The sequence below is a fragment of the Cetorhinus maximus genome, chromosome 8, assembly GCF_964194155.1.
Source record: "Cetorhinus maximus chromosome 8, sCetMax3.hap1.1, whole genome shotgun sequence".
Lineage (NCBI taxonomy): Eukaryota > Metazoa > Chordata > Chondrichthyes > Lamniformes > Cetorhinidae > Cetorhinus > Cetorhinus maximus.
Genome location: NC_135886.1, coordinates 43,103,310 through 43,126,959, shown reverse-complemented (window position 1 = coordinate 43,126,959; position 23,650 = coordinate 43,103,310). Strand labels below are relative to the sequence as shown.

Genomic DNA, 23,650 nt, shown 5'->3' with positions numbered 1-23,650 from the left:
TCTGGCAGCATCTGTTGAGCGATAAACACTTCCTGGTTTTTCTTCAGAAGAGTCATGTTGGACTTGAAATGTTAGCTTGGCTTCTCTCTCCACAGATGTTGTCAGACTTGCTGAGTTTTTCCAGCACTGTCTGTTTTTACTTCTAATGTCCAGCATCTGTAGTAATTTGCTTTTAGTTTGGATACAAGTTATACTTAGAAAATATTTATGTAAGCCAAGAATATGTTGATGATGACGACTTGCAGTTCTGACAGTTTTCATGATCTCAGGCTGTCATAAAGCACTTTGTAGCCAATGAGGTAGTTGTAAAGCGAAGTCACTGTTGTGGTGTATGAAACATGCCAGCCAATTCACAAGCAGGAAGCTCCACAAACAGAAATGTGATCAATTTTTTTTTAGTTATGGTTGAGTAAGGGATGAAGATTGTCCAGGCCACCTATCCGATAAATCCAGGAAATGTACAGATTAAGTGTGTCTAGCAGCCTTGTCCAGAAGTTGATAATTTAAAGAATATTTAGTGTATGCAAGTGATTTTTTTCAGCACTGAGCATTTTATTGGATTATGTTATAGTTAGATTATTATGACAGTCCTGTGCTATTTTAGCACGCTGTACATTATAACCAAAACTGACTTTCTGTGCTGACCATACCATGCACGTTTTTTTTTAAGGTCACTATTCTGATGTTGTGGTATCATGAGAATATTAATGGCCAAAAAGGAGTCCATTCGATCTATCGGGTCTGCATCAGCATTTTTTGTTTTGTGTCGAGCTGTCCAGCTGGTCAAACTCCCTATAGCCATGAACTTTTTTCTCCATGTTTACTCAATTCCCTCAAACTGCACCCTGTCAGGCAATGAATTCCAAATCCTAACCACTCATTGCTTTCCCATCTCCCCTTTGGTTCTTTTGCCAGTTACCTTAAATCTGTGACCCTTGGTTATTGACGCTTGAAGCATTGGAAACTCTATCTAATCCATTCATAATTTTGTCTTAGTCTTCTCTTCTCTCAGCAGCACAACCCCAGATTCTCTATCCTAATCATGTAACCTTAATCCCTCATCCCTGAAATCACACTATTAACTCTCTATACCGTCTCCAAAGCCTTCATGTTTTTCCAAAAGAGTGTTGCCCAGATTGGCACAGTACTTCAGCTGGAGCAGAATTTGTGCTTTTATCTTGGTTAGTGTAATTCCCTTGCTTTTGTACACTATTGATAAAAAACTCAGGATCCCATATGCTTTAACTGCTTTGTTAACATGTCCTGCTACCTTCAAAGGTTTGTGCAGAAAGAGCATTAGGTCTTGCTGTGCTTGCACTCCCTTAAAATTGTACCATTTAACTTGTTTTATCTTTTCTCATTCTGCCCCTCCAAAATGTATTGTCATGCTGGTCTACTTGTTTATCTGATTTGAAGTCTGTTATGTATTACATTCTGTTCTTTGCATAATAAGATTCTAAAGTTAATGTAACTTTGCTGTGTGCCTATCTAAGCAAACAGATAATGATGTCCTTGCTCTGGATCTTTCTAGTTTTAATTTTTCATGCTCCCTGGATTTTGAGGTGCATTCACCTTCTGCCTGTAGCTTGTAAGATAGAGCATTTTTGAGCATGAGCTGCCTAATTGCTCCAAACTAAACTGGCCCTTAACCAGTCAATAGGATTATCACTGCCTGTGAACCTGGCACAATAATTGTTTCATTATCTTTAGAACCTATTTGCTGTTCTCATCTTTCAGAGGTTAAAGTTTGATAATTTCAGTAAAAATTGTTGCATTGATAGAAGATCAAGAGTTCTAAAACCCATACCCAAGGTGCATTTCCTGTGTCAGCCATGGCTCAATTGGCGACCACACCCTTTTGAGTCAAAAGGGTGTGGGTTCAATTCCCACTCCTGAACTTGAGAACAAAAATCAACACTAGCACACCAGTGTAGCACTGAGAGAGTGCTGCAATACTAGTGGTGCCATCTTTTGGATGAGATGTTAAATCGAGGCTCTGTTTCTGCCATCTCAGGTGGACATAAAGATCCTATAGCAGAGTTTTCCAGAAGAGAGGGGAGGTTGTCCTGTTGTTGTGGCCAATATTTCTCTCTCAAAAACCATATTATTTGGTTGTTATCACCATTGCTGTTGGTGGGGCCTTGCTGGAACCAAATTGGCTGCCTCATTTCCAAACAGTGACTGGGCTTTGAAATACTTATTGGCTTTAAAGCATTTTGGAACATCCTGTGGTCATGAAAGACACAATATAAATGCAAGTCTTTTTTTTGATTTGCTGCAACTGTAAAAGGAATCTACAATTCAAATTCATTTAATTGCACCCTGTTTTGCACTTGTCTTAAATAAGAAATATGGAAAAAAAACTCAAGGTCAATGAACACCTTTACTTCCAACAGTCTAACTTAAATCAATGAATACTTGTGAATTACAAGTTGATCAAAAAATGCCTATCACTGTGTTGCATATTGAATACAATATTGGAAATGGAACAACTTAACTACATAAAGAGGGAATTTACATTGCAAACTGGATTTCAAACCATCATTTAGCTATATTTTGATCATTGGAAGTTATAAATTTGAAATACACATCAGAAAAAAACTGTTAGCATTTTTGTCAGGTTTATTTTTGAAATAAGTAAGCACAGCAATCATTCTCTGCCAGCAAGATCCCACAAATAAGATAACTAATCAATTCTGTTTTTCCTGGTATAAATTGAAGTAATTTTACCCAGAGCACTGAATTCCCTGCTGTTGAGTAGTGCTTTGGGATCTACAACATCTATTTGAAGGGCTGGAACAGACAAACTGGACTACAATTTAAGGTCTCATCTGATGGAAACCACCATCACAAGAATCAGATTCTGCTTGAGCTACTAACCTTTTGTCCGAAAGGCAAAATATGCACCAAGTTAGGTTGCAGGGAAGGGTATGCAGTTCATTAAAACTGCATTATATGATAGAATTTCAACTGGATAGTAGATCACAAGCAACATCCATTCTTGTAAAATTTCGCAGTAGGTGGTAAATTGCTGAGCCCTGGACTCATGTTTTCTTAAATGACAAAGACCATCTGAATTGAGAACTTGAGTTACAAGATTTACCTTTTATGCAGAGAAACTTGGAGAATTTTCAGAGTAGCAACAACATAGAGCTACGATGTGACTTTACATGTTCTAATGGCCCTTCTAAGAAATGATGGCTAATTCTGTATCTTAACTTAAGAAAATATAGGCCAAGCCACTGGAAGGAAGTTGGACAGGTATAAACTGATGTTGCTGCTCTCCTAGTTTCTGGGTTGATTAAAACTTGAAGCGCAGGTGCTACCAGATCTTATGAATTTCATGAATCTGAATTCTGAGACAGGGCAAGAATCTTGTGTGATGCTGCTAGGTCCTGATGTTAATATCGGATAACCCAGCCACAGTTCTCAAAAGCTACAAGAGATTGTTTCAGGGGCTGGATTTTTTACCTTGGATAAATAAGCCAACAGGGGGGAAAAATGCAGCGGTACACAGCCTACACCTAATTCAAAGGCACAAAATTCACATTCTCTAATTCAATTTCTTTTAGCATTACATTCCTATTTTCGTGTTGCTTGGATTTCTTATTTTGAATGACTAAATAATTCAATCCTTGTCTGCACGAAAACTTCAAATTATCTGACATAGACTGTCATGCCTTCCATACTCTCAGGAACCCTTGGTGCACTTGACAGCAAATCACTCTTCTGTCAGAGAATGCAGCAGTCAGTGAATCCACAACGTTGTCCCAGAAACAGCAAATTACATAAATCACGAGTTAAAATGTTTGAGGATAAATATTGGCCAGCATTCTGAGAGAACTTAATTGAAATAGTGCCATAAGATTTTTTTCATTCAATAGAATAGGCAGATGGAACCCGAATTTTAATGCCTCATCTGAAAGTCAGTACCTTCGACAATGCAGCACTCCCTTAATACTGCATTTAATGTCAGACTACAATACTTCATTCTTGAGAAGCTGTATCTTCAGTTTTTGAGGTGCTAATTGACTGAAGCTATTCAGTAAATTTCCAGTCTTCAGTTGTGACGGAATCTGTGGTTTCAAAGCTTGTATTTTTTGATACCCCTAATTGAAAAGGGAATTCATGTTTAACTTATATTGATTTTGGAATTTAGAATCTGGTGGTTACCTAAGATAGTATTTAGTGTTTAAAAAAAAATGTTATTGACCTCAACCGAGGTCATAACACTGTCAAATCTTATAGTTCAGATGTTCTTATCAATGACAACAATTGTTTCTCTAACTGAACAAACTTCATGCTTTTGTATGAAAAGGCAAATAAGCAACATTGTTCTGTTTTTCTGGGCATTGTAATGTTGGTTTCCATACTGTTCAGTTCTATTTCTGCCTGCAATGATGTGATTGCTCCATGATTTATGATATCTTCTGAAAGTGGTTATCTTTCAACGAGAGTTCGCATTCTCAGGGGATGTTCCTAATTCATGGGGAGGCAGTGGTGTTGTGGTATTGTCACTGGACTAGAATTCCAGAGACCTAGGGTAATCCTCTGGGGACCCGAAATAAAAATCTGATGATGACCATGAAACAATTGTCATTTTAAAAAAAACACCTTTAGGGAAGAAAATCTGCCATCTTCAATTGGCCTGGCCTACATGTGACTCCGGACCCACCGCAATGTGGTTGGCTCTTAACTGCCCTCTGTGCAAGGGCACTTAGGAATGGGCAATAAAATGCTGGCTTAGCCAGTGATGCCTGCATCCCATGAATGAATTCAAAAAAATGCCGACTATAAGAGGCTGATTCTCAGTGACACAAGGAGGCTGTGTGTTAATATGGTGTAAACATTTGCATTATTGGTTTGATTTTGTGCTGGAAAGTTGACTGTGATTATAAGCGTCACAAAATTTGCTCTAAATCAAATTGGCAACCAAACGAGATTTTATAACTGGAATGTTGCAAGAGCTGCTTACTTGCTGTGGTTTCCAAGTTTGTGCACATAACAAGGAATTTGTCATAGCTCGTAGCTTATCTCAACTTGATAAAATGAACATCAATTGACTCGCCTAAGGACATTAACCAGGATAGATCCCATTAATTGTGAGAACGAGATTTTTTTAAAAAAAACCATGCTACAAGTGAAGTGGAAGGGATGAAGAGGGCGAGACATTGGCAGATTTTTGATCAGCCTTTTGGCAAATAACCAATGAGAAAAGGGCAAGGTCAGGCAGGGAATGACAAACACAGCAAAGGGCTCAACGAGCATGTTTACAATACAACATTGCTAGTTGTAGGCCTGGGGGCCCAGAGCTAGACCTAAAATGAAGCCTGTCAACTTTGAGAAAGAAGGGTAATGGGAAAAACAATTCAGTAAATCCAGAAAATGCATGGGGTATAAATTTTTACCACTTTGTAAGGAGTGAAATAATTTTCTTTGACAGGTATTCATGATTAGTTATAATTCTGCTTTACTTAAGACAATTATTCCTGTATAAATTTTGTGTCTCTATTTCTCCTATCAAAAAGATTAAGTAAGTCCACATGAGGGCATGTGCACAAAACTCCATCAATTTCAGATCACAAGCAGGTTCTATTGTTAAACTCCCTAGATCTTGTTATTGTGTAATTACTACACTCCTCACTAAGATGTGTGGACTGCTTAGGGGAATGATCAGAACTGGCACACCAGAGAGAATATCTCCAAGATCCACAAACTTGTCAAACTGTGTATTACTGTGTAATTTCATGTAGTTACTGTGACACTTTGCATATTGTGCCACTTTCTAATTCAGTGAGCATTAGATAAGTTCAGTAAAATAATCAGTGGCCTGTGGGAGACTAGGGTTACTGGTATTAATTGTATTTTCTGGGATAGTTTAGGAGACCTTTGAGTGCCTTAGAAATTTTGTTTCTGCATTTTTTACAATAATCCAGCAATTAAAAGCATGATTTTAAAATTTCACATGATTCAATCAGGGAAATTACTCATTGCTTTTCATGCTGAGCTATTTCCTTTGAAACTTGGATTCATGTTGAGTCAGGAGGGTTCTTCAAGGTCTGATACGGACATGTATAAAGAGAAAAGCTAGATGGTTGCCTGCGTTAAAGATTTAAAGGAGTTATTAACAGCTGTAGCATCAAGCACTGTATTGGATCTCATGTCAATGCTAGACGCATTGGTCACCCGTGATTGGGAAGTGAAGTGTAACATCTTGTATTGCTCATAACACATGTTATGGACAGGATGAGCGAGAACTGCTGAAATCCCTGTTCCCTTCTCAACTGTTAGTAATCAGTAATCTTTTGAGAGGACTGGGTGTGTGTGGTCTTTTTTGTTTTAAACTCCTGATTGTGTGGACAGTTTGAATAACCAGCAATAAGCTTTCCATGGGCTTAAGCAAAAAGATATGATTTAAGCATTCACCATGAAATCTAACGCTTCAACATCCACTCTCACAAACACACAAACATGCTAAAGGAAAGTACAGTTAAAGAGAATAATGCACTTTTATAAACAAAAAGAACAGTTCATAATTCACCTGATTGTCTTGTTCTGGAAAACATGCATTGCAGGCCTGATGAAAAGGCATCTTCACTCCTGAAGTGTAGTTTGGGTGAAGTCAACAGCTGAAGTTTTATGCCGAAGTCATTTTCAGCATTTTCTTTCTGCAGGTCATGAAGCTATTTGCCTGTAATCTTGGTATCAGGAGGTCAGTTTGCTTTCTTAGTGGGTCTATAAAGGAACAGGTTTTGGCGGTCTTATGATGTTATAGCCTCCGGTTCTTAAGATATTATTGCCCTTTCTGCAGACAGCATTTGAAGATTAAATAGGACAAATGTGGCTGCCTTACCATCTGACTCCTCACATTGTGGTCCCTTTACCAAATATGGTGGTGGTGTTAGGTTGATGGGCCACATCCTGGTTTATTGTTTTAAGACATTCATTCTGAAGGGGGTTAAGACAGTCAGTCACTTCAAAAAGACCCATTCAATTCATGAATGTCTTCTGATGGTCTCAGGATAAGTGTAGTTGACTGCTTTTTGTCTGGAATGTGCCCTTTTGTCTCTGTTAGACAGTCAGCAGTTTCTGAAATTGCTATCCAGGTCATTGGACCTTTTGGCCAATTTTGCAGCCGCACATTGTTCATTTTGAAAAGAAAAGTTTCATTTCAGAGTCCACATTTGTATCGTAGAAATTACGAATATGACATGCCTTCACTGGACATGACACCCACCTTTGCCAATTGGAATAATTTTTAGTTCTGCTTTGACTCCAGCACGTATCCATGGTTCCAGAATTTCTATTGTGCAGGTTGGCTGAGATGTGGTACAGAGTTTACCTTGATTTGCCCCAACTCCTCATTGCTATCCAGCAACCCCTTCTGGTAATAAGAGTAGAAATTAGGTGAGAATGGGCCATGGCTTCGTTTTAATGTTGACTGCATTTGGGTAGCTTTCCAATGTAAATGAAAATATAACTTAATCACTTTTTTGAGGTTCCAGAAGGCCTGTGGAATTAAATTGTCCCAAAGAGTCATAACATAAGAATTTAGGGGCCATAGAAACCCTTGAGCCTGCTTGCCATTCGTTGAGATCCTGGTTAATCTTCTTACCTCAACTCCCCTTCCCTGTCCTAGTGATTCTATTCTTTCAGCTACCCATCAACCTTCGTCTTGTATATTGTTGTTGATTGAGCGTCCACAACCCTCTGGAATAGAGAATCCAAAGATTGACAACTGTCTGAGTGGAGAAATTGCCCTTTGTCGGAGTCTGAAATGGCTGACCCCTTTAATATTGAGACTTTAACTCCCTAGTTCTAGTCTCTCCAACCAGGATAAACAGCCTCTTGGCATCTACACTGTCAAGCCCTGTAAGAATTTAAATTATTTTAATGAGATCACTTCTCATTCATCTAAATGTAGAAAATGTAGATCCATTCTATTCAATCTCTCCTCATTGTACCACCCTCACGTCCCAAGGCATAAATCCAGTGAACCTTCATTGCACACCCTCTGAGGCAAGTATATCCTTGCTTGAGTGAGGAGACCAAAACTGCATGCAGTAATCCAGGTGTGGTCTCACCAAACCCCTGTATGCTGAGTTCTAAAGTCATGGTGAGTTTGCATGAAGTAGTAAATGTTTTATGTTAATTCTTGGTTGGGTAGCAGAAGAATGCCATTCAAATGAGACTTGTACCCAGGACAGCTTTGATAGTTAACCTCTGATTTATGCACCTTAGCATAAAGCTGTAAGAGAGCATCTTGTTCACAGGAGATGTTACATAGTAATGATGTTGTGCTTGTTCAACACTGGAAGAATACTGGTTATTGAAATACCCACTCCTGTTTTCTTTGCACTAGGGTCACCAACTCGAAAAGTAACTGCTGGCAAAAGACGTGCAAGTGATCAGTTGGCATCAGCTGCTACTTCTGATTCTCGGCAACCGCCATGGAGCAGGCTGCGCTCTAGCTGCGTGGTTGTTCGCATTGATGACTTGGATGTTTATCAAGTAAGGAGGGGGTGTTGGATGTTCATTTTCTGCCTATTAGGCTGCTGACTCTACTGCTTTTATTGGTCGAATAAGCTTGGGAATTGCTGCATAAACCTTTCCAATTAAGAAAACATTACTTCATTACACTCGTGGTGGAAAATATTAATTGCTCTAAGCCCTATTTTGTTTAGTTACTCAAGTTAGTAGCAAACTCCAGCTGGTAGAAAAATTATCTTACTTCAAATGGACCTAGAGTGTCTATGGACACTGGGATGTGACTGTAGAGATCACATATTCTTTGAAACTCGATGCCAATCTGAAGCTATCGGTGATTGTGAAATACAGTTCTAGCCCACCACATTGTTGCCAAGTTGGAATTGGAACAGGAGGTTGACCTGCTTGGCTTCTACTGATCTCTCAAAGCACAAGCAGCCATGAACAAGTACACAAAGCAGCATGCAGCTGCAGCCCTTTCAGTGTAAACTGTAGTTTACTTCCCCTTCCACCAATTAATGCAGTCCGAATTGAGAAGTTGCCATATTGGAAGCCAGGGGTGCCATTTAACAGTCTGAGAGTTAATAAATTAAGTGTTGTAGCACTACACCCTAGTTTGAATTTATTTAACTGATTTAGTGTCGTCCTTGAGGCTCTTTCTTTATACCACAGCTATGTACCAGGTGATGAATGCTTCAAAGGAACCTTTTATCCGACCCTAGCTTTGAAGCTAAATAACTTGAATAAATAAAAATTATAGTTACAGCAAATTACATATCCCAGATGCTGAGGCCATCCTCCAGCAATAGAAGCTGCACTATCACTACTTGGCACTGATGTCTGCATATTACCAAGCCTGATGTCTTTGGAGTAATATAAAACTTTAACTCTCTACGATTTCTCCATATAATATTCGATTTGGTTTCCCTTCAAATTTCAGCAAGGAATGTTTCTAGCCATAATATCATTGCTACAGCTTCCAAATTTCATATAGTCCAAGTGAAAACCATCTTAAGGTAATAGCATTGCTGTCTTCAATCCTTTAGATTTATATGCTCATAAGATTGTTATCGAGCATTTGCTTAGATCACTAGCAGGAATACTAGATCAGAAGTGTAATTCAGCGGCAAATGAATGTCTCATATTAGGAGTAGAAAATTTGCAAGGGTTGGGCATGAAACCTTTCAATTTGTCAAGCCAAGACCAGAATTTATGAGAGAAATTTTATGTAGTAAGTGATTTTATTGGAAATCGTTTTTAATTACACGCTTCAAAAAAGTGATTGCTTTCTCAATTCGGTTTCCACAAATGGATGCATTTTACATAGTGGAGAACATTCTGTTCATGGTGAAATAACTTTTGTCTTGCTCATTCTTCTTTACCTAATTTTATGTACTTGGGCTCACTAAGCCACTTCTTGAATCTTTCTAGCCTCCTGTTGCCAGGAATCATCGTAACTAACCATGCAAAAATAAAAGCCTGGCTTTTGCCCGTGTGTTTGAGTTTGATCCTCAAATTGAGACTTCTCCCTTTGCCTTTGCAAGACTCCAATCTTTTGAAGTCATTGTCACTCACCAATCAAGCCATGTTCTTATTACATGTATTTGGGTCACCCTTTTTTTGAGTCACTATACTCTGGTCAATGCTAGTCTCGGATTTGAAGATCCGCATTGAATGTTACTGACATCCACTTGCCTACTGACGTTGAATTTTTTCTGTGTGTAACCTGCTCTAAATGATAAAAAATGTGCCTCATCATAAATTTTATTTGATGAAAGTGCCCTAGGAAGTCTAATCCCCATCCTTAATTGGAGCTCAACACAAAAGCAAAATACTGTGGATGCTGGAAATGTGAAATAAAAGCAGAAAATGCTGAAAATACTCAGGTCTGGCAGTATCTGTGGAGAGAGAGTTAACATTATAAGTTTTATCATCGACCTGAAACAAAACTCTATTCCTCTCTCTACAGATGTTACCAGACCTGCTGAATATTTGACATATATTGTTTTAATTGTTTAATTAGAACTCATTCAAGACTCGTGGACATCAGAACCAATCATGGTGTTTGTCATGTAGGCTGAGCAGTTGTAAGAGCACTTGCTTCAACTTATAGTCAAATCCTCCTAATCTGTGCAGTGTGTTGGCTACCTTTGTCGGTTATCCAATGTGCAATGATTAAGGCAGTTAGGTTTTTTGAGGGCACAAATCTAGAGACTTGCAAATAGATTGCACAATATTCATATTTGTTGCTGATCAGGAACGAGTGGATGAAATTACAGCTGCTTCCCACGTGGACATGCTGTAAGGCCAACTTGGAGAGTGTTTCTTTGCAGTCTATCTGTCAAATGTTTATGTGGAATTGCTTGAATGCTTTCTCTGAGCATTGTCTTAAAAATGGCAAGCACATTGATGCAGCAGAGCTGCCAGAAGGCCTTGACCCATAAGAATGAGTGTTCCTGTCTTCTATTTATGCATTATTTCAATCCATATATCTATGGCAGTTGATTAAGCAAGAATTTTAACTGTAATGGGTTTGGTCTGTTTTGTCCTAATAAATATATGTTAGGCTTCACATAGAAAACTGCTTCACTTTCTGCCTCTCCTGACTTGTAGCTTGCATTTTTTTTGTGAATGTCACATTCAGTTATTGAGCTCTTCTGCATATAATCAAAGTAGGGAGATATCCTATATGTGCAGTTGTGGAAGCACACATGATCAGAGTTAGACAGTGTGAAGTATTTTAAAGACTTTGTGTCAAAATGCTCTGTCATCTTCTCCCTCCCTGGATGCTGAAGTATATACGGAGATTATGTTTAACAAGGCACACATGCACACAGCACGCACAGCAAGCACGCGATTCTTGTGGACAATAGATTGAACTTCCATGGTCTACTTGGCACTCAAATATTCTGTCTTGCTGCCTACCTCTACACTTGAGACCTGACAGTCAAAATGGTATGTAATGGGAATGACATGAAGTAATGTCATCAGTACTTTACTGCAGGTGATGATTCAGCACCATTTGAAGTCTAGGACCATGGTTCTAAATGTTTATCCCCCTCATTTCATCCTGTTTTCTCTTTGTGGTTTTAATGTTTCTCCTTGAATTTATGCTTGAAGTTTTGAATCTGTGTTAATCCAAGTTTCTGGTTAAATTTGTTACTTTTCTTCAAGGTTTAGTTGATCTTTTTACTATCCTCATCTACCACACATGTATTGATATCTGGCTCCTGACCATTTAATGGCTGTATTGTGGTAAAAGGAGCAGTGAAACTAGCTTCAGTGCCTGCCTATAGTTTTGGGTGGTGAGAGGGAGTAACTATCTCACTCTTAGGTGTGTTTCTCAACGTAGTCAGTGATATCCTGGATCTTCCAAGTGTAACTGAGAACCTATAATTGATGGTGTCTAAAAGATGTAAATAAGCTTTTATTGGTTTCTTCTCTCCTCCCCCCCGCCCCCCAGCCACCTTTTTTTACACTCTCTTTGATTTGATAGTGGGAGATGGGGTTAGCTGGAGCTAATTAGATTGTGATGAGAATTTCATTTTCAACACAAACCTGCCATTCCATGGTGCTCTGCATCAATTAACTTTGAATGCCTGTCTCTAAAAAAAAAAATTTATGTTCTAGTATGCAGTAACTGGCAAAATGCCTTAAGTTCATAATGTAGACTATAAACATACATTATCTGTGTCACTGACTACTGATACATCTAACAGCCATCTTGGCCAGGTTTCTGTAATGAAATAGTTTGAAAATAAATTTATTGGACCACTTGAAGATTTTGGTTAATAAAATATTAATACTTCATTTATTTAAGGTTTCAGAGGCAGGTCAGCATAGTAAGAAGCCCACTACCTTACTTTCCTGCAACAGGACATCATACCATCTTCCAGCTGGCATGTCAGCAATTCACCTTGAATTCACTGAATACTATTTTCCTGACAGTAAAGAATTTCCTGGTAAGATTTTGATAGATAAGTAACTTTACAAAATACATGGTGAATGTGGCAGACTTGAGTTAATTTTGATATAATTCGCCTTGTACAACATGCCCTGATTCATAATTGCACTGCACTGGAGTGGTATGTTTTAAGCATTGCTTGCTTCACCTGAAGACTGTAGAATATTAATTGTTGTCCAATAATTTTTATTTCCTAGGCATTTTGTAGAATCATGAACTAGCGCAGGGTGACATTTGGCCCATCATGTCTGATCTGACTCTTTGAAAGAACTATCCAATTAGTCCCACTTCTCTACCATTTCCCTGGAACCCTGCACATGTGTCCTTCACAAGCATAAATCCAATTCCCTTTTGAAAATGATTTAATTAGTTTATTTCCAGCATCCCTTTGGGCAGTGCATTCCAGATTATAACTTCTCTGCAGTAAATTACATCAGCCTTCCAATTACATCAGTGTCATCCAATTTTACAACCAGCCTGAGGATTATGCATGTGGTCAAGTAATTAAATTCTTGAGGATTTTTTTTTACGAGCCAGTGCATATTTCATAAGAAGATGGAACTTTTCTATTGAAATAACTTTGGTTTAAGAATGTGATCAGCTATTGAGAATGTTCTTTGTCTGCTGTACCACTGCTATATTTTTAATGCTTGTAACACTGCTGTTTACTATGGTCACAGAGCTGGAGAAAGGACTGCAGTGGGAATGATGCTAATTTTTTAATTTTTAAACATTTTTTATTAGGATTAGGACTAATACAAATGGTGGTCCCTATTGTACCAAAAGGTGGAATTCCAACAGAAAGTGTCTTCATTACCCATGATATTTAGGGTGGTGCAGTAGGTAGATAATACAAGGCATACTATTAACATCCTGCCATGCCTGTCCCATAAGGACCACATGCTACAATCCAATCTTCAATCTGACACTCAACCTCGACATTTAGTCCTCTTTGTGCTCATAATACCTGTTTAGGATATATTGTAGAGTTTTGTGAGCCGAATGGTTTGGAAATGGCTGTCTTAGCCCCGTTGTCTCACAGATTAAAATCCAAAATAGGAACATTGAATCAGGTAATATCAGCAGTTTGTGATGTGTGGAAATCAAAGGGAGACATTGATCTTAAACTTTATGGATAGTTCTCAAGGATGCATACCTAACTGGTCCATAAAGGTTGGCACCTCATCTAACCACATTTGATGGTGTCACTGCACTAGTACGCTACCCTACTCAGCCACTTATTACATTCCAACCATTCAAATACAATAAGTGCCATGCAAATTTATTTGAAAAGTGACTGTTCATTTTCAGTAGACTACACAATTTTAACTAATTGACTAAAAACAATTTTGCATTTTTTAACTGTGCCAGTGTGAAGCAATGTTTTACTTTCTTTACTTTTATTTTTCTTTTTTACCATTTACAGTGCCTTGTCCTAATCTTTATGTAAAACTCAATGCCTTGCAATTTACATTGGATCCAATCAGCATGCTGTGGATGAACTCATTCTCTTTAGACTTGTATCAGACGCTACAACAGTTCAAAGCCATCTATAAATTGAATAATTCTGTGAAAGTGGATGAACATGTTGACTTTTGTATGAATGGACTCATGTTGAAGGTTAGTCGCTGTTTAAGGTCATAATTTTTAAGAAAGTATGTATTCAAGACTTATCAAAGATATGCTGTGAAAAGCTGAAGGAATAAGATTTGTGTTTGACATGGGGGCTGATGACACTTTTGAAAGAGAGTTAGTTCTCACTTCTGTTGTGGTCAGCTCCACTAATTCTATCAACATTTTTTCACAGTGTATTTAATATATCAGACTTGTATAAACAAACACTTCATGTAACATATTCTATTTTTGTCACGTTTGAAAACATCTGTTGTTTATGCTTGAAGCCTCCCAACCCCATCTGCAAGTCTCTGGTCTGCAAAGTATCTAGTACATTATATGTTTAAAAAAACATTATCACCAAATTCACTGTGAGAACTGCTGTACAGAGATTTTGCTGTGTATATAAAAATAAAAATTAATTTTAGTTAATTTTTGATTTTTCTGATTTGATCAATGTTTGTACTTCCCGTTACAGTCTGAAACAGGGGAATTTATAATGGGGAATAAAGAAATGGCTGACCAACTAAATACATTCTTTGGTTCTGTCTTCACAAAGGAGGACACAAATAACATACCAGAAATGTTGGGGAACACAGGGTTTCGTGAGAGGGAGGAACTGAAAGAAATCAGTATTAGTAGGGAAATGGTGTTGGAGAAATTGATAGGATTGAAGGCCGATAAATCCCCAGGGCCTGGTGACCTACATCCCAAAGTACTTAAGGAAGTGGCCCTAGAAATAGTGGATGCATTGGTGGTCATTTTCCGAGATTCTATAGACTCTGAAACAGTTCCTACAGATTGGAGGGTACCTAAAGTAACCCCAGTATTTAAAAAGGGAGGTAGAGAGAAAACGGGGAATTATAGACCTGACATCAGTAGTGGGGAAAATTCTAGAGTCCATTATAAAAGATTTAATAGCTGAGCACTTGGAAAACAGTGGCAGAATAGGACAGAGTCAGCATGGATTTACGAAAGGGAAATCTTGCTTGACAAATCTACTGGAATTTTTCGAGAATGTACCTAGTAGAGTTGATGAGGGGGGAGCCAGTGGATGTGGTTTATTTGGACTTTCAGAGGCTTTCGACAAAGTCCCACATAAGAGATTAGCGTGTAAAATTAAAGCACATGGGATTGGGGTTAGTGTATTGAGATGGATAGAAAACTGGCAGACAGGAAACAAAGAGTAGGAATAAACAGGTCTTTTTCCAAATGGCAGGCAGTGACTAGTGGGGTACTGCAGGGATCGGTGCTGGGACCCCAGCTACTCACAATATATATTAATGATTTAGATGAGGGAGCTAAATGTAATATCTCCAAATTTGCAGATGGCACAAAGCTGGGTGGGAGGGTGAGCTGTGAGGAGGATGCAGAGATGCTTCAGTGTGATTTGGACAAGCTAAGTGAATGGGCAAATGCATGGTAGATGCAATATAATGTGGATAAATGTGAGCTTATCCACTTTGGTAGCAGAAACAGGAAGGCAGATTATTATCTGGCTATAAATTGAGAGAGGGGAATGTGCAACGAGACCTGGGTGTCCTCGTACACCAGTCGCTGAAGGTAGGCATGCAGGTGCAGCAAGCAGTAAAGAAGGCAAATGTTATGTTGGCCTTCATAGTGAGAGGATTCGAGTACAGGAGCAGGGATGTTTTGCTGCAATTATACAGGGCCTTGGTGAGACCACACTTGGAATATTGCGTGCAGTTTTGGTCTCCTTATCTGAGGAAGGATGTTCTTGCTATAGAGGGAGTGCAGCAAAGGCTAACCAGACTGATTCCTGGGATGGTGGGGCTGACATATGAGGAGAGATTGAGTCGGTTAGGATTATATTCGCTGGAGTTCAGAAGAATGAGGGGGGGATCTCATAGAAACCTTTAAAATTCTAACAGGACTAGACAGGATAGATGCAGGATGTTCCCGATGGTGGAGGAGTCCAGAACCAGGGGTCACAGTTTGAGGATATGGGGTAGACCATTTAGGACTGAGATGAGGAGAAATTTCTTCACCCAGAGAGTGGTGAGCCTGTGGAATTCGTTACCACAAAGTAGTTGAGGCCAAAACATTGTATGTTTTCAAGAAGGAGTTAGATATAGCTCTTGGAGCGAAAGAGATCAAAGGATATGGGGAGAAAACGGGAGCAGGCTATTGAGTTGAATAATCATAATGAATGTTGGAGCAAGCTCAAAGGGCAGAATGGCCTACTCCTATTTTATATGTTTCTATGTTGAAATATTCAATGCATGTACATTTTCTCTGGACATTATCATCACTAGGAAATCACAGGTGAAAATTGGAACACACACAACAAAAGTTAGATGTATATAGTGTCTCGCAGGAATATTATAAAACAAAATGACTCCAATCCATGTAAGCAGATAATAGATCAGATGACCAAAAGCTTAGTCAAAGAGAGGTTTTTCCAGAAAGGCTTCAAGAAGGAAAATGAGTAAAAGAAGTGTAGGGAGGAAATTCCAGAGCTTAGAGCTAAGCAACTGATGGGGTGGCCACCAATGGTGGGACCGTTAAAATTGGCAATGCTCGAGAGGCCAGGATTAGTGCAGGTATCTTGGAGGGAAGTGGGGCTGGAGCAGATTTGAGAGATAGGGAGGTGTGGGGCCATAGAGGGATTTGAAAACAAAGCTGTGAATTTTAAAATCAAGATGTTGCTTGACCAGGAGCCAATGTAAGTCAACAAACGAAGGACTGATAGGTGAATGGGACTTGGTGCAAGTTAAGACATGGACTGAAGAGTTTTGGATGACTGCGAGTTTATCGAGGGTAGAATGTGGGAGAGCAGCCAAAAGTAGGTTGAAATAATCAAGTCGAGAGGTAACAAGATTTTCAGCAGTCGATAAGCTGAGCCAAGGACAAAGTTAGGAGATGGTACATAGGTAGAAATAGTCGGTCTTCGTGATTATGGTTATGAGGTTGGAAGTTCATCTCAGGGCCAAATGTGACACCAAGGTTTCAAACAAACTGGCTTAATTGTTGAAGGGTCATGAGGACTCGAAACGTCAACTCTTTTTTTCTCCGCCGATGCTGCCAGACCTGCTGGGTTTTTCCAGGTAATTCTGTTTTTGTTTTGGCTTAATTCTGTTGTCAGTGAGAGGGATGGAGTCAGTAGCTAGGGAACAAACTTTGGAATGAGGACCGGAAACAATGGCTTCAGTCTTCCCAATATTTAATTGGAGAAAATTTCTGCTCATCCAGTATTGGATGTTGGATAAGCAGTCTGATAAATTAGCAACGGTGGAGGAGTCACAAGAAGTAGTGGTGCAGCAGAGCTGGGTGTCACCAGCGTACATGCGAAGACTAACTGTGCTTTCAGATGTCACTGAGGGGGCAGCATGTGGATAAGAAATAGGAGGAGGCCAAGAATAGATGCCTATGGGGTACCAGTGCAGGAGCAGGAATGGAAGCCATTCCAAGTGATACCCTGGATGTGATTAGGTTGGTAAGAATGAAACAGGTGAGAGCAATCTTGCCCAGCTGGATGACAGGGGAGAGGCATTGGAGGAGGGTGGTGTGGTCAATAGTGTCAAAGGCTGCAGGGAGGTTAAGAAGGATGAGGAGAGTTTATCTTTGTCACAGTCATATAAGATGCCATTTGTGTCTTTGCTAAGAGCTGTTTCATTTGTGGAAACCTGATTGAAGGAAAGCAAACATGGAGTTCAGGGAAAGATGGGAATGGATTTGGGAGGTGACATATTCAAGGACTTTGGAGAAGCAAAGGAAGTTATAGATGGAACAATGATTTACAAGGACGGTGAGGTCAATGGTTGTTTTTTTTTAAGCAGAGGTGTGATGACAGCAGATTGAGGAGAGTGAGAGTACCTGAAAAGAGAACCTTAACAACCAGGAAGAGAAGTTGGGTGGCCAGTAGTTTGGTGAGAATAGGATCGAGGGAGCAGGAAGTGGCTGTCCTGCATAAGATGAGCTCAAAAGGCACAAGAGGCGATGGGAAAGAGGTGAGAGAAAGCTAGGATTTCAGGGCTAGGACAGAGGGGGGAGCACTCAAGGAAGTTTGACCAGGTTGGCTAGTGGAAGGGAGGTACACAGCAGAGACAGCTTATCAGATGGTCTCGATCGATGAAAGAGAAGTTCAAGAGCTCCTCGCATTTAATATGGCAAGTGAGGGTGGAGAGGTCGGGTGAGGGAGATAGCATAAGGAAACATGTAGAATCCATTGCTTTCCAGTTGTGACTTAAAGATGTTTAAAACTTTGCGCAGAATTTACCGATTTTTAATTATGTACTATTTGACAGATCGTTCTCTGCATTTTAATCAGTGCAACACATTAGTGTTTAATCTGCAGCCGTTAAATAGTTGAGGTTACTTTTTGTCCCCATTACAGTTCATTGTTCAAATATAGAGCAATCAAAGTGAAGGAAATGTCTTTGAAAACATACTGTAGGCATAAAACACTTTCCTTTAACTTTGTTTTGATGTGTTAGTTAGAAGATATTTTGTGTGGAAACTACCCTTCAGAATTTCCCTCATGACTCAATCAGTTAATGCATGTCAGGGTGAACTCCAGTTCAGTCCCTCTGTGTTCTGTGCTGAGGTAGCTGATTTCTGCCCAATGGGCATTGGGACTGTTTTAAATCAGTAGAATCCGAGCAGACAGGAAAGGGAAAGTCAACCCTCAGGCTCAAGAGGGTCAGCTGAGATTTCTGTCCTTTACTGCCAGGAATATATATGTCTGTCTGTAAACAGCATTTAATCTCAATCCTTCTGTGTATCTCAATAGGAGGTACTACCTTCAGTGAAGGAGATGTGAACAGCAAAATTTAATGCAGTTCACGGCATTCATGTCTCGAGACCTTGTTGTAAATCAGAGTGTTACTATGAGGTCTTTTCAGGGGGTAGATGGTGGTGCAGTGGTAATGTCACTAGACTAGTAACCCAAGGACCCAGGCTAATGGGGTCAAGGATTCAAATACCATCACGGCAGTTGGTGGAATTTAAATTTTGTTCGTAAAATCTGGAATATATCACAATTTGTCGTAAAAACCCATCCTTACCTGGACTGGCCTACATGTGACTCCAGCCCCACAGCAATGTGGTTGACTCTTAAATGCCCTCTGAAATGGCCTAGCAAGCCACTCAGCTCAAGGGCAATTAGGGAGGGGCAGCAAATGCTGGCCTTGTCAGCGACACCCACATCCCGTGAAAGAATAAAGGGAAAAAAGGTATTTTCAAAAGCACCAAACAAGCAGCCAGAATCATGCAGAACTACAGATAAACTGATTAAAGCGGTCTCATAAACAGTTAAACCATCTAAAATGATGTCAACAAACAGACTTCCATTAACAAAATGCAAGGGGCGATCAATGTGGGCTTTCTCTCTACTCGGCCATCTTCATCCATTTCCATCGACACCCTTTTCAACATGTTTAAGCCATCTATGAACATACAAAAATGAGCAGGAGTAGGCCACTTAGCCCCTTGGACCTGCTCCGCCATTCAATAAGATCATGGTTGATCTGGTTGTAACTTCTACTCCTCATTCCAGCCTACCCCGATAACCTTTCACCCCTTTTCTTATCAAAGTGAAGCATTGATTCAGCAATCCCATACCCTTCAAAATGGATGCTTTTGTAGAACCTTCCTTGATCTGGCCAATGATTTTCAGCTTCTTGTAATGTCTAAGATTTTTGTCTTTCGTGATTCGTAAAGGTATCAGTGCAGGTTTGATATCTAGGCTGCTATTTCAATTTTAAAAATTAATGTACACGTGCATATGTTTGTGGATCTTCAATGTGAATATTTAATTACCAAGTTTTTATGTTAATTTTAACACTGGTCAACTGTGTCCGCCATAATTCAATATCAACCCATCTTCTTAGGACCATGTTATAGAGCAGTGCATTTTAGTGCAGAACTCAGTCTAACATGGGTCCATCTTAGACCAAAAAAGTTTCACTTAAATTTATCCTTTCAGAACATTGTTGAAGTATATATGCTCCACAAATGACAAACACCCACCGGATAATAGATTTAGAACCAGCCATGAGACAGTGTAATATGATTTTGTAACTCAGTGCTGAAGTATTGTATTCCAAGTAGTGCCCTTTTTTTTTTGCCATGATCTAATGTAACTGCTAGCAACTGTACTATTAAAGCTGCATAAGATCAGTGATTAGAAAAGTCATATAAATCTTAGGACACTAAAAATTTGAAGGCAGCGTGTTCCTAAAGAATATATCCCTATGACCAGATGTTTTAATCATTATTAAAATTGACTTGTGGGTGAACGGTTTTCTGCATTTTGCACATCACTGCTGCAGAACAGCACTCTTGGAGCTTTGTCTGCCTTGGGTATGAGATAGGATAAATGTAGGGTAAACATTTTCTTTTATAACTGTGGCCATGTTGTGCTATATGAGCAGTTACTATTGATCCACATTCTGTAAGAGTTATAGTTGGATTCTTAGAATCTCAACCACCGGAAAGCAGTGTTTTTGTCCCTTCAATCTCCAAGTTTCAAGGTTAAAAAGTTAATCCACTAAGGTATCATGTTCTTGAAGCATAATTATTTTTAAGTGCATTGAATGAAAGGCAGCCTGCAGTATACTGGTGTATTAAGCCAGTGCAGCCTGGATTGGTAGAATAGAGGCTGGTGTTTGTGGATTCCCATACCACAAGGCCATCAAAGGTGTCCCATTTATGCTTGCTTAGAATTTGCTTGGTTTCATAATTTGTCCCATAAAACAGTTATAAGTGAGATTTTTCTTTCTCTTTATTTTTCAGTTCATTATTCCAGTGGACAAGAAGGTAACGGCTCATCCAGACAGACCACAGTACCTCACCATTCAGACTTCAGATGTTGTGGTTACCAACACCCGACACTCACTAAACTGCACACACTCCGATCTTCAAACGGTGCTAAAAGCCTTCAAAGACTTTGAATTCTTTCACGTGTCACATAAGGAGTTCCCTAAATGTGCAGACAGTTTTGATGTGCTGCAAAATGTTTTCTTCCATCATGCTTTTGAGCATCAAATCAATTTGGACAGAATACACACACAAAAGAATTGTGCCTATGATGTATTAAAGGCATTGTCAGCTGCAGATATTTGGTCGCTCCATTTTTCCCTGCTCTGGTTGGACTTTGACGGCATTGAGAGTTCAAAGGGCAAGCCTTTGAACTTTGTGGATGCATTTCCCCTCTCTATTTGGGTGTCCCAACCAACTAAGTTTCAGAAAGCTAAGGAATTACCCTGTCATTCAGCGTCTGAATATCGCACTGATTTAGAAGATTGCAACCGTTGTTTGGGCCATGAATTGAATTTGCTCAGCTGCACAGAGTCCTTTGGAAATGGGTTACAAGCTAATGCAAAACAGGATTTTAAGAGCACAGAAATGCTGAAATCTTTTGAAGAGATTGGACAGCAAAGAGAATTGAAAGAATCCAGCACAAAGGATGATTCTGAGGCAGACATACATGTTCTAGTGTACAGTACTGCCCATGTAAAAGCACACATGAACCACTACCATTACCTTGTACTACTCAGACTGAAGGAGTGTCTCACTCAGCTACAGGAGGACCTATATCAGGATATTGAAAGGTTGACTAAAAGCCCAGTTAAACCTGGCAGTATTTGCATAGGGCTGTTGTTAAAGAGTGCAGAAATTGCATTACTGCTTCATCCTATACCAACCACAGATGTTGATGCCAAATCACAGGAGTCTGAAAGCACAAGCCTTGCTGAATCAGAACTTTCACCTTCTGAAAGTAAAGAAAGCCTAACTATGGAGGTTAAGCCCTTGAACAGAGCAACAGCTGATCAGCTGAACAATACCATCAGTTCTATGGATGACAGTGGGCTTCACAATGGGGATTTGAGTATTGGAACCTCATTAGATCATGGTGTTTTGCTACAAGATGATATGGTTGTGAGCAGTGCTCCTGTTTCTAACACTGAAGAGGTGGCGAGTCAAACACTTGAAAAAGGACTTGTAGAAGAAGCATATGAAGCAGTGGAGTCACTGCAGGCTGAACGTCCTGAGGATGTCATTGATCGCTCTACCTCTAACCCCACTTTAGCCACAAGCACATCTTTGATTTTAGACCCACAGAAAAGGAGCAGAGCATCTGATGGCAATGTCCAGACTGATCTCGCTCCATTCGGGGATGTCGAAGTAGATTCAACTCCATTGAGTGTAACAAAGGATGTTGCAAAAGAAGCTCTGCTCATAACTGTGGATTTAACTAAGGAGGCTGTTTGTCTCACAAAAGATGCTTTCTGTCTCAGCAAAGAGAAGATGGCTAACACAATGCAAAAGATGCTTTCTCTGTCAACCTCTAGGTACGCTGAAATGTTTTTCAAGCAGTGATTATTATATCTTCAAGGTTTCTATAAATATTATCTCCATAGGCTGCTCGAAGAGTAAAACGAAAAGCATTTATTGCTTTTTTTGCACATAAGGCTCATCTTCCCGTCCCCATAGTCAAGGAAACAAGCAGATGTTAATGTTGTCATCTTTGAGTATTTTTTATTTTTGTTCCGTTTCCATCTTCTGGCAAAATGTTACAAATTGTGGGGATCCGCTATTTGAAACAAATGCTCCAACATCTTAAATTTCAGGGGTTTTTTCTCCTTGCCCACCCTGGCCAATCACCACGACCCCTGTATACCTTTTTATTCTTGGAAAGTAGGTCATATGATTCTTTATTACCTGCTGTTATGGATTGATTCACTTACAACTCGATGTCTGATTGCCACTCAGGAGTGGCTCCTGTTAGGTTTCCCTATCTACCCCTCTCTTTCCCCCCCCCCCCATCCCTAAAATAAAGTTTCAGATAGCAATTACTTTCCCATTAATTGACCTAAACCTTAGTGTAGAGCTTGGCTTTCACAATGAATGGAGTAAAAATGAATTTAATCCTTAATCTTGTACACAGAGCCCTGCTCCCAAGCCTTGAATGACTCCACTTGAAGCCAACTGCAAGGAAGGGCTCTACAGTTTAGGGACATTGCTGCATGTATTTGTGTGTGTGCGCCCACTTGCTACCACATGCACTTTGTTCGAGAGGGAAGCTGGCTGAGCACTACCATTCAGGGGCACAGCTCAAATCTGACAGTGAGCAGCTAGAGGGTTCGGGCAGGTGGATGTTGCCATTAGACTTACTGAAAATCTTTGCAGTGGGCAAGTAAAATTATTTTGACTCCATTTGACCTATCAGTCATCTAGCAGTACAATTTTATTCTGCAATAATAAAGTGGATTCTCAGATATTTCAATTTATCTAACACTTGAGAGTGCTGATGATTATGTTGCTGATAGCATGGGCAACAGTCGAGTGAAAGACTTCAGTAGACCCAACAGCCCTACATCAGCTCCTTGTTTAAAATCCAAAACTTTGTCTTCAAACCTGTCTATGGCCTCACTCCACTCAATTTTTGTGGTTCCCTCCAGCCCAGCTCTCCCTTTTCCAATTTTCACTCTTCTCATTCTGGCCTTGGATATTTTTCACTTTTCCTCTGTCCTAATATAGGTGACAAAACTTTAACCTGTCAAAATCCTACTCTGTAACTCTGTCTGAGATCCCTGAGTGTGTGTAACCCATCTTTTCTCC

At 39.6% G+C, this 23,650-nt stretch overlaps 1 protein-coding gene across 2 annotated transcripts in view; it reads left to right on the top strand.

The window, feature by feature from the left end:
* bltp3a (bridge-like lipid transfer protein family member 3A) overlaps positions 1-23,650 on the top strand; it is a 153,297-nt gene that overhangs the window by 88,490 nt on the left and 41,157 nt on the right. For both annotated transcript variants that reach the window (XM_078546733.1, XM_078546732.1), the window contains 4 exons: positions 8,363-8,511; positions 12,308-12,449; positions 13,878-14,071; positions 20,822-22,380. In XM_078546733.1, the coding sequence (XP_078402859.1) occupies positions 8,363-8,511; positions 12,308-12,449; positions 13,878-14,071; positions 20,822-22,380 (2,044 nt within the window). The remainder of the gene's footprint in view (positions 1-8,362; positions 8,512-12,307; positions 12,450-13,877; positions 14,072-20,821; positions 22,381-23,650) is intronic.